This window comes from Artemia franciscana, chromosome 1 (assembly GCF_032884065.1).
Source record: "Artemia franciscana chromosome 1, ASM3288406v1, whole genome shotgun sequence".
Classification (NCBI taxonomy): Eukaryota; Metazoa; Arthropoda; class Branchiopoda; order Anostraca; family Artemiidae; genus Artemia; species Artemia franciscana.
In genome coordinates this window covers 46,803,729-46,820,811 of record NC_088863.1, presented here as the reverse complement: position 1 = coordinate 46,820,811, position 17,083 = coordinate 46,803,729, and the positions used below count along the sequence as shown (strand labels likewise).

Below are 17,083 nucleotides of genomic sequence, written 5' to 3'. Positions count from 1 at the left end.
ACGCTTCTCTTCACCATATTGATCATTCGTCATCCAAAAATGCATTTTTAACCGGCGCTTAAGCGAATCGAAAGCTTGCTCGATTATGAGCAAGCTTTCGATTCTGTTGATAGAACAGCGTTAACAAAGGTCTTATCGTTATATGGTATACCAGAAAAATACATTAAAGTGATTTGCGCTATGTACGAGAATAATACTGCTGCGGTTAAGGTAGGAAATGAGGTTAGCAACTGGTTTTGTATTAAATCAGGAGTTAAGCAGGGTTGTGTTCTATCCCCCTTTATATGGATCATTTTGATGGACTTCGTCTTAAGGAGCACAGGAAAGGCAATTGGAGACCATGGAATCAAATGGGGAGGAAGAACGCTCCTGGACTTAGATTATGCTGATGATTTAAGCATATTAGATGAAAGTGTGAGCAAAATGAATGAATTTTTAGAGGTTTTACGAGTTCAGGGTGCTAAAATAGGCTTGAAAATTAATGTTAAGAAGACTAAGTCACTAAGGCTAGGAATAAGTGAAGATGAACAGGTGACCTTAGGTAACGAAAAGATTGATCAGGTTGGGAGCTTCAGTTACCTTGGTAGTATTATTAGTAAAGATGGTGGGAGCAGTGAAGATGTTAAAAGTAGAATAGCTAAAGCTCAGGGTGTTTTTTCACAGTTAAAAAAAGTTTGGAAGAATAGAAAGATAAGCCTACAAACCAAGATTAGAATATTGGAAGCTACAGTGATGACAGTGGTCAAATATGGCTCTGACTCCGAAAAGCAGATGAAAATTTACTAGATGTTTTCCAGAGAAATTGCCTACGGATTGTTCTGGGTACCCGGCTGACTGACCGTATTTCAAACAGTATGTTGTACGAAAAGTGTGGTTCAATCCCGCTTTCTCGGGCTATAATGAAAGAAAGGTTGAGATGGCTAGGCCACGTTCTACGGATGAAGGATGACAGATTACCGAAGATAGTCCTTTTTGGCCAACCGTCTGGGGCTACACGGAAAGCAGGTCGTCCTTGTCTGGGTTGGGAGGATGTCATAAATAAGGATTTAAAGAAATGGGAACTTCCTGGGAGGGTGTAAAGAGGGAGGCTTTAAATAGATTAGGTTGGAGGAGGAGCGTGCGTAGCTGTGTTGGCCTCAGGCGGCTTGGTGCTGCAGTGAGATATTAGTAGTAGTAGTAGTAGCTTAAGCTGTGGGAGGCTCTCAGACTCCCTTATATATATGCTTTCCAAATTGTCGGGCCTATTTATGAAATGAAAAAATGAAACAGCACTGATTGAAACAAATTTTGATTAAATTGAAACGCTTTTGATTGCAGAATTGATTTGGCAGATAGTAATCTTTTTAAAGCTGTTTTTCCGAATCTCTGAAAAAGCCATTTTTGAGAATTTGAATAAAATCTCAGCTCTGCTGCCAAAGCCAAAAATTTATTTAAGGTACTTTGTGTTATTATTTCTGTTTTATTTTCTTTTGTGATGTTCTTTAAGAAGTTTTAGTCCAAAAAGGCCTCCCAAAACTCCCTTTCATATAGTAATGGAACCATAGCTAAGGCTTTTTATAGTCAAAACAGATACCCCTTCTCTCTCTCTTGCTCTCTCTTTGTTTCTTTCTTTCTTTTGAAAAGAAAGGAGTTATTGGGCATCATCTTCTGTTTTCTTTCTTCTTCGTGTTTGCTTACGATTCATATACACATCCTGAACTTCAGAGTTTCAGAGGATATTTTGAGGATGGGAGCTGGTACTATGGCTTTTTAAAACGATTCTAGCGTTTTTGTTTTCCTTTTTTTATAGAAAGAAATATCAGCAACCCTGGTACAGGCTTTTAGGATACCCTTTTAGGCGTGATTGCAGAAGTGCTGTTATCCTGTGTTTTTTTTTAACACCCCTTGGTTTGATCTACCAAGCTAGTGGGGGGGGGGGGAATCCTGAGATTATATTTTGACTATTTTAGGATATGAAATTCAGGAAGTAGCACGAAAAAATGCCATATAGCTTAGCTTACCTTGTCCAGGTTTAATTTATCAGATGAAAGAAAAATATATTTTTGAAAATTGACCAAAACAAAACTCCTCAAGAATGGAATTTTCTATTGTGAATATTTGATTTTGAATCTTCTCCGTCGAAGAAGTCAAAGCCCAGAAGTGTGGAGAATGGAAAACTTGCCAGATATTCAAAAATACATTGACAGCATAATCAGCCGTGCACAATGAATTTTACGGCAGAAACAGCCGTAAATTTTACGACTGTTACGGCAGAAACAGAATCTAGTTTCTGTTGTGCAGAATAGAACTGACAGCGACTCTTGGGAAAATGTGCCAATAGCGACAGAAAACAAATATTTGTTGGTGTCCATTAGTTAATGATCTATAGAGTAATTGCATTTTATTTGCTTTGTTACTCCTTTGAACTTTAACTTTGTAAAAAAATAAATACATTTTCCGTTATCTTCATTCTTCAGCAACTTGAAGTTTATGCAGAGTACTCGCCTTAAGAGCCGTATATCCAACTGTCAAGAAAGCTAAAAGTAGTTTATTCAATTTTTCTGAGTTCATAAGTATGTGCATTTTCAAGTTTGACCTGATTGATTGACCTGATCAATCTGATTAAAACAAAGCTTGATTAAATTGAGTCGCTTTTTTGGTGTGATTGCAGAAGTGCTGTTATCCTTTTTTTTTGTTTTTTTTTTTAATTTTCTTTTGCTCTATTTTATTGCTGGTTTTGCATTGAACCTCTTAATTTGTATTTATCCCCGGATGTCCAAAATCATCAAATCAAACAGTTCGTGGTAACGAACTGTAAGAAAGGAGTGACGCGGCTCAGTAGTCATCGAAACCTTAAAAATGGAACTTTGATATCAATAGATATAACAAAAGAATCGGGTTATTATACTGATTCGAAATATATTAGATTCAGTAAGTTTAGTGTTTCCCCAAAACCTACGAGCCTGAGATAATTTGCCGGATTTTCAAAAAAGGGGAGAAACACCCCTTAAAAATCAAAGAATCTTAATATAATGCCACCGTGTTTTTAAGCGTATCTGAGGACCCTATTGTAGAAGTTTCAAGCTCGCATCTGCAAAATTGTAGAATTTTGTATTTTTTTTTGCCAGAAGAAAGATAATGCCTGTTTTTGTTGTGTTTTTTTGTTTGTTTTTTCTCCCAGGGGCGATCAAATCGAGCCAATAGTCTTGGAAGGTTGGAAAGTTTCATTTGGGCTGCAATTAAAAGTTCTTGTGCCGTTTTAAAGCGATCAAAAAGATTGGGGGGCTAGTCGCCCTTGCACCCACTGCTTTTCTCAAAGTCTTCCTATGAAAATTTTGAGATAGCCATTCCATTCACCATAGTTGAAAAGTCCAGTAACTATGCCTTTAGGGATAACATAAACCCCCCACATCCCCCAGGAAAAGGTCTGTCATGAAATTTTCCCATTGGTTATGCATAGTATTTGTTATTGGGAAGTATACAAACATTGTTTTGGGGCGGGCGAATTTTTTGCTCTTGGGGAGGGATTTTTTTGGGGGGGGGGGGACTTTCCAGGGGGAATTTTATGCTGTGAGGATTTGTCGGAATTCCTATGCTAAATTCTTATCATTTTCTTACTTTCTCTTTGTCGACTCTATTTTAAATGTGGAGAGGTTAAGAAGAATCATCCAGAGGGAATTTTTACTGCGTTGGAATTGTTTAGAGTGTCTTTCCATAGGGGCGGGGGGAGTTCCCGCGAGAGGAATTCTCCATGGAGGAGTTCTACACGGGATAAATTCACCAGGGGGTATTTACTGCTAGAGAAAATTTCTACCAAGGGGGAGGGGCATTTGCAGGAAAAAAATTTCTATGGAGGGGGTATTTCCGGCGTGATTTTAAAAATAAACAGAAATTAGAGTCTTTTCAAATGATAGTGCGCTAAGATAAAATTCCTCCCGGACTTATTCGCAAGAAATTTTCCTGGGGGAATTCTCAGCTAGAATTGAAGTGTCTGGATGGAATTTTCCTGGCGGGCATGAGGGGATTTTACGTGGGAAGAACTTTCCATGTAGGAATTTTCTATGGGGGAAAGGAATTTTCCACGAAGGGGAACTGGATATCCTAGTATTTTCTAAAACGGTCAAAAATTAAATAAGATAACGTATTTTTGCAACTGAAAGTAAGGAGTTTTAAAACTTAAAACGAAGATAAGTTACTACGTATATGAGGGGTGTCTCCCCTCCTCAATACCTTGCTCTTTCACTAAAGTTTGACTTTTTGTTCCAATGCTTTAAGAACGTCTCCTGAAACACAAGGTCATTTTAATTAGAATAATGGACCTTTTTAAAAGTTATAAAAAAAAAAACTTAGGCGTAAAGAGCGAGGTATTCAGTAGAGGCCAACCCCTCTTATGTACGTAATAATTTCTGTTCGTTTTAAGGTTATATGTTGCTCCTTACTTCTAGTTGAAAGAACTATTTTTTATTTTATAATTTAAAAAATCTGGACTTAAAAATACAAATTTTCATGCATCAGAGCCCCCATCCCCAGGAAAGATCCTTTCTAAAGGATGGAACCTAAAAAGAGACCATCCCCAGAAAAAAATATGTACTATAAACTGCTAAACCCATTCTGAATTACTATGACTTTAAAAATTCGAACTTCTTTCAAATGAAAGGCAAGAGCATAATTAAAGTTTAGGTCATATGTATGAAAAGTCTCCCCTCCTCAACCCTCGAAGTAAAATATTCGCCTTTGATTAACTTATGGAATTCAAAGTATGTTAAAAAATCCAGTTTAAAATGGCAGGCTGCCCCATGATCCTACAGCTTTTCATAATTCCCAATTTGTTTTTTTTATAAAGTTTGCCTTTTTTCAAGTTTTTTGTAACTCATTTGTATCTATATTTTTCAAAATTTGGTATGTTGTTGGTTTGAATTTAAAAAATTTGTTTCTTTTTTTCAAACAATTAAATTTTCGTTGTTTGTTTGTTTCATTTGGTTTGCTTTTCAAAATTAGATGTATGGTGAGTATCCATGTATGAGAATGCAGTTTAAGGACTATTTCACTTTGTATTTTTCACTTTGTATGTTGTTGAAAAATGGAATGCAGTATATTTTAGGCCTGAAATTTTTTCCACGGATTGGGTTTTAGATCAATTATCTGTCAGAACGCTGATAATTTTTGTTCAGGAACTATTGTCCCGATTTCTCTGAGGGTTCTTTGTGCCAACCTTAGCCCCTCGTCCCTGTGTTCACGTTGTTTCGAAAGGCGCTGTTCTACATGGTGTTTATTTTTCAGAAAAATACCAGTTTTTCTACGCGGTGTTCTGACTCTAGAAAAGCCCTAGTTTTTCTTGAGAATGAAAAATCTCATTTGAGGACTATTGGGTCATGGGGTCATGATTATGGGTTATGATATACATAACATGTAGAAAGTAATAGAAAAATGTTCTATATCAGTAAACATTCAAATATTTGCTACATCAAATATTTTTTTGTTGATGTCTCAATGTTTTTATTGATGCCTTTCTAGTTCCATTTACAGCAAATTTTGATTTCCACTGCTTGAGACGGTTAAAAAAAAAAGCTGACTTAATGTAACATCCCGTCAAATATTCGGAAAAAGAAATTGGAGGTGGTGTATGTTCCCTGCTAGATTTGCAAAAAATATTTGTCGTTACATTTTCATCAGCTGATGCTGCTGCTCTTCTGAAGAAAATTTATCATTACTATCTCGAAAGTGGTCACCATCATAACATTGCAGTCCATCCACCTCCTATGTGTGGCAGTTATAGCTCTAAATAGTAGTTTTTAGACCGTAAATTTTTCCGGGATGGGGCCTAGGATTAATTATCTGTAGGCTTCTACACTCTTTTTTTAATCTTTTTCCTTCGTTTTTTTTTTTTTTTTATACTGAAGGAGATCTTAATGGTTTTCTGAATGTACAATGAGTATAAAGCTTGAGGAATTTCCCTTTTTCTAGATAATATCTCCAGGGTTTTTGATCAACCTGCCAATAACAAAAATCGTAGAAGCTGTTCGCACGTTAAAGTCACCATTTGATTTGGATTTTTTGCTACTTCATTGTAAAAAGGAGGTATAATTTAATTTAATTTTTTTTCGGGGAAAGAGAACTGGCCATTTTACGCAAATAAATCTGTATACCTCCATTTTGCTTCTTCAAAATTTATTTCTTAATTTTTAAGGTTTGGCATGTTTGAAGAATTGAAAAAGAGGTTTGTTGATGCTAATGGAAATCTAAGCCCTGGCAGCAGGTTACTCTGTGGCCTTGGTGCCGGTGTTGCAGAAGCTATTTTGGCGGTCACACCAATGGAAACAGTAAAAGTGAAATTTATTAACGACCAGAGAAGTGGAAAACCACAGTATAGAGGACTCTTCCATGGTTTAGGCATGATTGTCAAACAACAAGGTGATTTTTTGCTTTATTTTTTTTTTTTTATAGATCATTCAGCAAATAAGCGTTCCAATGGGGATAGGTGCATTTATTACACAGTGAAAACAGATACAAAAGTCTGGAAATTTCAACCAAACTTACTGCATTCGTTATCAACAGAAACGCTAAATCATTATAATCTAGTGAATCAACTGGAAGTTAATATTTTGTTCTGTATAGATATGTTAGTTTTAATTATAATCATTTAGAATTTCTGCTGATGACGATCTCTGTACGTGCGGTCGAGATGTCCAGATTTTTGTATCTGTTTTCACTGTCTAATAAATGCACCTATCCCCATTTGAACGCTTATTTGTTCGTCACAATTTTAAAAAAATTACCTATTTAAGGTATTACTTCGAAAAAAGATCATTGAGCGTTTCGCCAATCCGAAAGTAAAACAGTATTGAACATCCCAACCCATATAAAGATATAACTTTTAGTCTTTGACCTATATGGATGAAAACCAGTTTATATTGGTTGGTTAACTTACAGAGGATTATTGTTTGGATATTTATTTCATTGCGCAACTATTGAAATTGTGTACAATGCTATATAGTGCTGTGAACAATTTGCTTTTGATAATTGGATAATTAAAATCGTGTACGCAACTATTAAGTTGTGTAACGTGCTGTTAACAATTTGCTTTGAATAATTGGATTTTGGATAATTAAAATTGTGTACGCAACTTCTGAATATATATCTTGTGAGTATTACTACCTGATTTGCTATTGCTTTTACTGACAACTATTGTGGCCCCGCCCACGAATTTTGATGAAATTTGATCATTTCACCGGATGATGCCAGGTGAAAGACTTGTCTTGAATCCCGTGTTGAATTTCATTTCACGGGCTAGAAATGCAGTTTGTTCAGCTGATAATATTGTAAAAATTGCTTGCGATTTTTTCAAAGGAGATAATTTCAATAATTGAAGCAAAGAAGATTTTGTGGGCTGACGCCTCTATTACTAGGGTAACTGAGCGCCCCAAAGTGACTGATAATGTAAGTGATATGGTTCGAGCCTTTGATCTTTGTGATGAGAAAAAGATCAGCCTACCTCAGTATCTGATTTTCGAGCCAGATCAGGTCCCATGTGTGCCAGGGGAGACAACAGCTACGTTAACTCGAAAGGTTAATGAACTCTACATGGAATTTAAAAGCTTCGCTGAGCACCATAAAGCAAGGTCAGTCGTGCAAACTATTCCTGATATGAAACCTCCCCCACCCGCAAAACCGTCCTATTCAGTTATTGTGAAAAATCCACCAAAAAACTTGAATAATCCTGACGCTCGAAAAGATTTCCTGGATAAAGCTTGTGGGGGTGTCAGTTCAAGCATAGTTGTTTTGAGGCCTAGGAGGGATGCATGGCAAGTAGTTCTGTCGGACAAGGGTGCCGCCAATACTTTGGCAGATGCATTAAGCAAAGTAGACCAATCCATTAATGCTAAAGTGAAGAGTCCTGCCTTTTTCGGTATAGTACGCCGAGTGCCTGACGGAACATCTAAAAGTGACCTATGTGATCTCGCTAATAACTGTATAGAAGTTGTTCAGTTAGGAAGTACGAGGTCTTTTCGATTAAAGTTTGAGTCACGTGACCACCTAAACTATGCCACTGAGAATCCCCTTGTTATTGGTTACGAGCGTCTACCTATAACTGAGTACAAGTTTTTGCCTACCCAGTGCTACAAATGCCAGTGCTACGGCCATACTGCAAATAACTGTAAAGCTTCCCCGAGATGCTCTAAATGCGCTGGTGACCACCAGAACTCCAAAGAAAACCCGTGTCAACTTGTCATGAAATGTGCTCTCTGTGGCTCCTCCGACCACCCCTGTTATTCGTATAAATGTCCAGAAGCACAGAAACTACTGCTTAAGAAATGAACAGTCAAACAAACACAAGTACAAGTACTTTACAAGATTTTACGTTTCTTAATAATTTGTCACTGTGCAATAATGTTGTTTTTAATTATTACGATGACCAAAATAATCTGTCCACCAACACCTTAGCTAGCCCCGATAGCCCTTTAAACCAAATTAACTGTAAATATCTCGACACTTTTGATTTTGTGAAAAATGTGAAACCTAAGCTAATGGAAGAGACCAAACTTAATGTAATTTGCTTTAATATCAGAAGCATACGGGATAAGTGGGCTAATTTTAAAGATTTAATTTTAACAAATGGTTACTGCCCTTTCGACGTAATTGGAATAACGGAGACGTGGCTTTCAGAAATTGATGATACTAATGAATTTTCCCTCACTGGCTTTCAAGCTATTCATATTGAAAGAAAATTAACCAAGTCCTCTGGTGGCATTTCTCTTTACATCCGATCAAGTCTAAAATTCACCAGACTATTCGATTGTGAATTCTTGTTCTCGCAACCTATAAATAATAGATGCATTTATTCAATAATCGTCGACATAAGTGTAGACGAGAATTCTTTTATTTTTTCGTTATTTTATAAACCACCCTCATTTCCGACACCTTTCTTTTGTAATCAGTTTGATGATTTTTCTAGTTTTATTAATTTACCACAAAAGAAGGCAATAGTTTTTGGGGACTTCAATTGTAATTTATTAAATGTTAGCAATAACAATGATAGTGATACCTTCTTTGAAACATTTACCTCAAGTGGTCTTCTTCCCACAATCCTTTTTCCTACTAGAGTTGATCCCATGAGGTCTACCGCTACTTTAATTGATAACATTTTTGTATCCACTTCCCTGGGAAACCACCTGTCCTCCAAAATAATATTTTCTGACCTGTCAGATCACTTTCCAATCTATCTTTCCTTACCCTCCCTATCAGCTACTCAGCCCCGTAGAACTAATACCCCTACGTCTAATAGAATATATAATACTGTGAATATGAACCGGTTCACGGATTGTTTGAAATCCTTCGACTGGTCCAAGACTTTGGATTGTCAGGATGTTAATTCAGCCACAAGTAGTTTCACACAGGGATTGAGTGATCTTATTAGTTCAACCTTTCCAGTTCGTAAATCAAACCGAAAAACTACCCATATACGCCCCTGGATGTCAAATAGCCTGATAATCTCTTCATACCGAAAAAATGACCTATATAAGTTAGCTTGCAAAACCAGTAGCGTTATTGACCTGACTAATTATAAAAAATACAAAAACATATATACCAAACTCATCCGGGAAGCAAAGAAAAATTATTATTATTCAAAAATCTCTCACTGCAAAGGGAACTTGCAAAAAATTTGGTCTACAATAAATGAAATCCTTTCAAAAAAAGGAATTCAAGATCTGTTCCTATTAACCTTAGGGACATCAGTGGCAGATTAATTGACCCAATTTTAGTACCGGATGCTTTTAATAATTATTTCACTAATATTCCAAATGCTAACTCCTGTTCCTTCTCACAGTCAGTACACCCTAGCAAGAATCCCAGATCCATATTTTTCTCTCCAACTGATCGCAAAGAGGTGCTTCAAGTTATCGAATCTCTCTCTAATAGTAGTACACCTGACTTCTTTGGCATAAGTAATAAGCTTCTTAGGACCGTATCTTCCTATATTTGTGAACCCATTGTGCACATAGCAAACCTGTCTATGACCAATGGAGTCTTCCCAGAAATATTTAAATCAGCAATTGTTATCCCGATTCATAAAAAAGGCGATCCGTCTGAGATAAGCAATTATCGTCCAATCTCACTTCTCCCAGTTATATCTAAGGTGCTCGAGAGAATTATATTCCGACGTCTTTCTCCCTTTGTATTTGGGAATCAGTCATCAGATTCGTTGATTTCTCCTCATCAATATGGCTTCCGTGCCAAATTTTCAACTGCTCATGCACTAATAGACGCCACACAGTTTATACGTTCCCAACTTGACCTTAAAAATACTGTATTGGGCTTATTTCTGGATTTTTCAAAGGCCTTTGACATGGTTGATCACAGTGTTTTATTAAGTAAACTCAATAACCTAGGGATTCGCGGAGTTCCTTTCTCATGGTTCGGCTCTTATCTCTCTGGTAGAGTACAGAGTGTGAGACTGGGCGGGGTGACTTCACATCCCCTACCTGTCCGGAGGGGCGTCCCACAGGGCTCTGTTCTTGGTCCAATACTTTTTCTCCTTTATATTAATGATTTGATTACGGACCTGGGCCCATCAGTGCACCCAGTACTTTTTGCTGACGATAGCAACTTTTTCATCACCGGTCCTAATTTACCATCCGTCGTCACCTCTACTCAAACCCTTCTGAATAGAGTACAGGAGTGGTGTCTCGTTAACTGCATGACCATTAACAGCAAGAAAAGTCAGGTGGTATTATTTCAAACCCCTTACAAAAAAAATGAAGTTCAGCCAGCACTTGGCCTAAAATATTCTACCAATCTCCTCCCGCAGGTCGAAGTTGCCAAGTTTCTTGGTGTCCACATAGACTCCTGCCTATCATTTGCAACACATGTGTCCTATGTTAGAGCCATAATTTTGCGACAGGTAAGTATAATTAATCGTGTGAATTATTTTCTTCCTCTCGATATCCTTGTCACCCTTTATTATTCTTTTATTTACCCATATATCTCATACTGCGGATCTGTATGGGGCAATACTTATCCTTCAGTTACCAATAAATTAAAATCTGCTCAAAACCGTGCCGTCAAAGCAGTTTTTCGGTTGCCACGACTATATCCCACCAAGGACTTGTACTCCGATTTTGGTATTATCCCTTTTGAACAAATCATCAAAAAGTTAAATCTATCCCTTGCATATTCCGCTTACCATAAAAATCTTCCTCCCCACTTATTAACTTATTTTAATAGTAATAATTCTGAAGGCCACTGTCTCCGTTCATCCAACCGTTCCTTCATTGTCCCCAGGTGTATCTCTAGTTCCGCACAGCGATCTCCAATTTATAAATCTATAATTCAATGGAATGTAATACCCTCCAGTGTCGAGCTATCCACAAGTTTTCGGACGCTATATAATAATGTACTAAAATCTTGATATTATATTTCTCTAAATGTTTGTTCAATTTGCTTTAATTACCCTTGTTTTCTCTTTTTTTTTCTTTTTTTTTCTTCTCTCTCTTTTTCATTTACAATTTTTTGTTGTTTTGGTCCTTAACAAGTTCGCTTCTAGGATCTTTATTATTATTGTTGTTATGTGTTTTCTTTTCTTTTTGAATAAAAATTGAATTGAATTGAAGTTAGAAGTCAGAATTCCAGAATATGACTCTAAAGACTTTCGGCTGAATAATAACAATTCAACGCAGCTCAACTTGACTCTGGTGCAACTGAACCCATACTCAGTTCCTTCTTTATTCAGTTCATTCACATTCGCCTCATCTCGGTTTAGCTAAAGCAATTTGTTTAAATCCGCGCCAATTCGTCCTGATTTCTTTTATTATTGACAACATCCGAGTTAAGTTGTATATAGGAAATTGAATGGGGTTAAGCTACACAAAGTCTGAGCTGAATCAGTATTTATTCCCTAACTTATATCTTTTGCAATTGATAAACATAACATTGGAGACTTAAGAAAACTAACCTACGTAATTAAGTTGCTTAATTACGCAATTAAGCTGCTTACTTAATAGTTACGTAATTAACCTACGTAACTGAGTTGCTTTATGTGCCTTTCATTCTTAAATGAGTCCTTTCCCACTTGGCTAACATAAAAATCCATTAATGACCAGACTATTACTAACAACTACTAATAACTCACCGCAGCACCAAGCCGCCTGAGGCCAACACAGCTTGGCACACATCTCCTCCAACCCAATAAATGACCAGAATCATCCTTTAATATCATCACAATCACCATAAACGAACTATTAAAAAATTAAAAATTTGGAATATAGGAGCCAACTCAAGCTTTGATCAAGCATGAAACGTTTACTAGAAACATTTTTTTTAAAGATATATTTAATAATAAATATTTTTATTATAAAATATCTCATTTATTATATATTAAAGATTTTCAAAATATATGAAATGCTCATTTTGAAATTACATTTTGTGTTTATTATTGACTTTTCCTTACCGCAACTCTTAAAAAAAAACAAAAAAACTCTTTTGCAAACTCTTAACAAAAAGCAACTTTTTCGTGTGCTGACGAATGGTTTGCGTAGCGCTGGTACTGATCTCCTGATTCAATGCCTTTGGCTGGGGTTCCCTTGAACGGGTAAGTTTTAGTCATAACCGAAATACAATATGACACTCATAAACAATTACTGTAATCAATAAAATTATGTTCTAGACCTGTATCTGGAACAAGAGATTCATTTTTATTGACATAGTTGACAGTACAGTATTAAAAAAAAACTTTTCCATTTGCTGACCAATGGTCTGCGTAGCCTAAGTACTGATCTCCTGATTCAATGCCTTTGGCTGGGGGTACAGTGCGAGGCTGGGGGGGGGAAATCATTCGACGCTTCCCGTGTCCCCCCCTCCCCCATATTCCTCCTGGTTTCTATCTTAGAGCTGGGTTGACTCTCGCTGAGCTTACAATGTCAAGCTATTACCCCCGTTCCAAACCAAATAGCCAGTGACACCAGCACTCGAACCCCTGACTTTAGGATTTCAAGTCGGGAGCGCTAACCATTCGGCTAGGACGGCTGTAATAATTGACTAGGGTTCGAACCCTTGAACATAAACCCACGTAACGTAAAATTCTAAGCAGAGTTTATTTGGCACTGCCTACATTTCGTAGAAAATTTACTCTGTAAAAGTAGTTATGTTGCTACGTTAGTAATAAAGTTCTATGGCTTAGTGTGCCACTACCATTGCTATTTCGTAATGTTAATATGAAAATAGTTGGCCTAAGTGCCAATTTAGGTAAATGGGATTAATGAACTTTTGGTCGAAAAGCTGTCAATTCTGTTAAGAAATTTTTTTTTTTATCAGAAATTGACGGTTTTTGTGCTTAATAAATTCGATATTTTTTAGATTTTTCTAATCAGAGCCTTACCACACCATGGTAAGGCTCCAGTGTAATGCTAGACCCTTTTCACACCAGTATTAATGCTTTGTTTACCCTCTTTTGTTAGAAACGCTGAAGTTTAGAATATTGGCATAAATTCAAAAACCTAAAGAATGGGTTGAATGCATGAGTATTAGTAACATTAGTAGTTTATCAACAGTTCGTGGTAACGAACTGTAGTAAGGAGCGACCCGGCTCAATAGTAACCAAAACTCTAAAAAATTGAATTTTGATATCAATAGCTACATCAAAAGAATCGCATTTTAATGCTGATTTTAAATATATAAGTTTCATCAAGTTTACTCTTACCCATCAAAAGTTAAGAGCCTGAGAAAATTTGCCTTATTTAGGAAAATAGGGGGAAACACCCCCTAAAAGTCGTAGGATCTTAGCGAAAATGACACCATCAGATTCAGCGTATCAGAGAACCCTACTGTAGAAGTTTCGAGCTCCTATCTACAAAAATGTGGAATTTTGCATTTTTTGCCAGAAGACAAATCACGGGTGCGTGTTTATTTGTTTGTTTGTTTGTTTTTTTTTTTTTTTTCCCAGGGGTCATCGTATCGACCAAGTGGTCCCTGAATGTCGCAAGAGGGCTCATTCTAACGGAAATGAAAAGTTCTAGTGCCCTTTTTAAGTGACCAAAAAAATTGGAGGGCATCTAGGCCCCCTCCCACGCTCATTTTTTTCCCAAAGTCAACGGATCTAAATTTTGAGATAGCCATTGTGTTCAGCATAGTTGAAAACCATAATAACTATGTCTTTGGGGATGACTTACTCCCCCACAATCCCTGGGGGAGGGGCTGCAAGTTACAAACTTTGACCAGTGTTTACATATAGTAATGGTTATTGGGAAGTGTACAGACGTTTTCAGGGGGATTTTTTTGTTTGGGGGTGGGGCTGAGGAGAGGGGGCTATGATGGAGGATCTTTCCTTGGAGGAATCTGTCACGGGGGAAGAAAAATTCAATGAAAGGGGCGCAGGATTCTCTAGCATTACTATAAGAAAACAATGAAAAATAAACATGAAAACGTTTTTTTCAAATGAAAGGAAGAAGTAGCATCGAAGCTTAAAACGAACAGAGATTATTACGCATATGAGGGGTTCTAAAAATACTTTAGTATAAAGAGCGAGGTATTTAGGAGGAGATAAATACCTTGCTCTTTATGGTAAAGTATTTTTAGTAATTTCAACTATTTATTCTACGGCCTTTCTGATTCAGGGGTCACTCTTAAAGAATTGGGACAAAACTTACGATTTAGTGTAAAGAAGGAGGTATTAACGAGGGTACAAACCCCCTCATATACATAATAAAAATTAAAGAATATAAAAGTTTGTTACGTAAGTTAATTCTTAAGTTACGTATATTTTTTGCTAATAAAAAAAATTCGTTAAAATTAAAATTAATAGTTGCCTTTTTATGTAACCGAAAAATTGCATGGCAACTAGGCCTCCTTCCCCATCCCATATTTCTGAAAATCGTATGATCAAAACTAAGAGAAAGCCATTTAGCCAAAAAAGGAATTAATATGCCAATTTCATTTGAATAGTTTACGTGTGGAGAGTCAAAATCAAACATGCATTAATTCAAAAACGTTCAGAAATTACATTAAAAAAAACTAGTTTTTTTAACTGAAAGTAAGGAGCGACATTAAAACTTAAAACGAACAGAAATTACTCCGTATATGAAATGGACTGTCCCCTCCGCAATCCCTCGCTCTTTACGCTAAAGTTTGACTCTTTGCCACAATTCTGCTTTTTAAAACAATTAAAAGCTTTAGCGTAAAGAGCGAGGGATTGCGGAGGGAACAATCCATTTCATATACGGAGTAATTTCTTTTCGTTTTAAGTTTTGATGTCGCTCCTTACTTTCAGTTAAAAAACTAGTTTTTTTTTATGTAATTATACTTAAAAGTACTATTATACTTAGTTTATTATAGTAGTAGTTTATTATACTTAAAAGTATAAAAAGGGCCAAAATTTGAGTTTGCGAGGACATTGTACAAGGTCAATGTCAAAAACGGATAGAAAGAATATTTGTAGTAAATTACGTTTTCAAAGTATTTGAAGAAAAATAATTCATTGGAGGGGGGGAACTTTATACGAAATGAACTGAATAAAACATTGCATTTCATACCCGTTTTAAAATAACAATCACTTTTTCTATATTTATCTTCCAACGGCGGTCCTATTTGGGAACCACCTGGTTTCCGTTTGACCTTAGATGGTTGGCCAAAATGGATGGGCTTTGGCAAATTGTCATCCTCCATCCACAGCACGTGTCCTGGCCATTTTAACCTTTCCTGGTTAATAGACCTAGAAAGTGGGATAGAACCACATTTTTTGTGCAGCTTACCGTTTGAAATATTTTGAGTGAGCGGGGTACCCAAAAGAATCTTAGATAATTCCTCTGAAAAATACCGAACAAATCCTGTTCTGTTATTCAAATCTCCACGTTTGAGACTCCTGATTGACGATTGTCTTCACTGACGATCTACTTTTTAGAGCAGCCATGCTTCAGAGCATGGCTGCTGTCATGACCACATGGCTGCAGTGACCACTGTCACTGTCATGGCTGCTATTTGACCACTGTCAGCACTGTAGCTTCCTATTCCTTCTTTTTTTTTAACATTGAAAAAAAATTTCTGGGCCTTGGCTATTCTACTTGTAACATCTTCACTGCTTCAACCATATTTACTAATAATATTATGTAAATAAATAAAGCTATAGGCTACACTCTATCGACATCACCAACTCTTCAGCTTCACTTGTTCCCATTCTAAGCGACTTAGCCTTTTAATATTAATTTGCAGACCTATTCTTGCACCCCGGACTCCCAAATCTTCTATAATTTATTTATGTTGCTAACATTTTGACACTTAGTTCATCAGGGAAACCTAAATCTGGGAGTGTTTTACTTTTCCATCCGATATGCTCTCCCGTATCATTTGCTGTGCTAATGCGCAGCAAACTTGCCCTAACCCCTAAGGGGCTAGGACAAAGTCCTTAAAAATGATCCAGTCTTCAAGAGAAAAAGAGAAATGTTTCTGGATATACTCGAAATACTCATAAAATGCAGAATTTTATTTTACGTGTACCTCCTCCCCACCTTTGGTCATTATCTTAGTTGACAGAAGAAAATGTGAATTTTGACTAAAGAAACAGTTAGGTGTTTAAAAGGAGGCTTTCGAATTTGGATTCTTGTGCTCTTTCCAAATATAATAATTGCTGTTAATCGCAAATTCAATATGGACCTTCAAAAATTGAACCTGTAAATTAAATCGACGGTGACAAAGTTGAGAATCAATAAATGCATGGGAAATATTTAGCCGAATATAAGTTACCTAGGACTGATATTGGTAACGCTGTAGATTTGCGGCTCTTCAGAAGGAATAACTAAAGGAGTAGCATCTTTAAATTAGGCTATCTTTTTTTGTCTTTAATTTCACTTATGTGGCCATCAACTCCCCTCTAAATAGTATAGAAGAAATTATACTATCAAAGAATAATTTAGAAATGAAGATATTAGCCTATAAATGGGGCTATTAAGAAAAAAACGTATTAGCAAAATAGTGCATACTTTATTATATGCAGAAAATTTCAGTTTACGCATTTGATGACGCTTCCACTATACTATACCCCAACCAGATCCGTTCCTGGAGGGGAGGGTAGCTGGTCAGGATTCACGACAGCAAAGAGAGAAACCTATAAATGAATCCT

General features: G+C 36.5%; 1 protein-coding gene across 1 annotated transcript in view; it reads left to right on the top strand.

The window, feature by feature from the left end:
- Nucleotides 1–17,083, top strand: part of LOC136030646 (putative tricarboxylate transport protein, mitochondrial) — a 61,603-nt gene that overhangs the window by 11,858 nt on the left and 32,662 nt on the right. Inside the window, exon 3 of the mRNA XM_065709719.1 lies at nucleotides 6,167–6,390. Coding sequence (XP_065565791.1) covers nucleotides 6,167–6,390 — 224 coding nt within the window. The remainder of the gene's footprint in view (nucleotides 1–6,166; nucleotides 6,391–17,083) is intronic.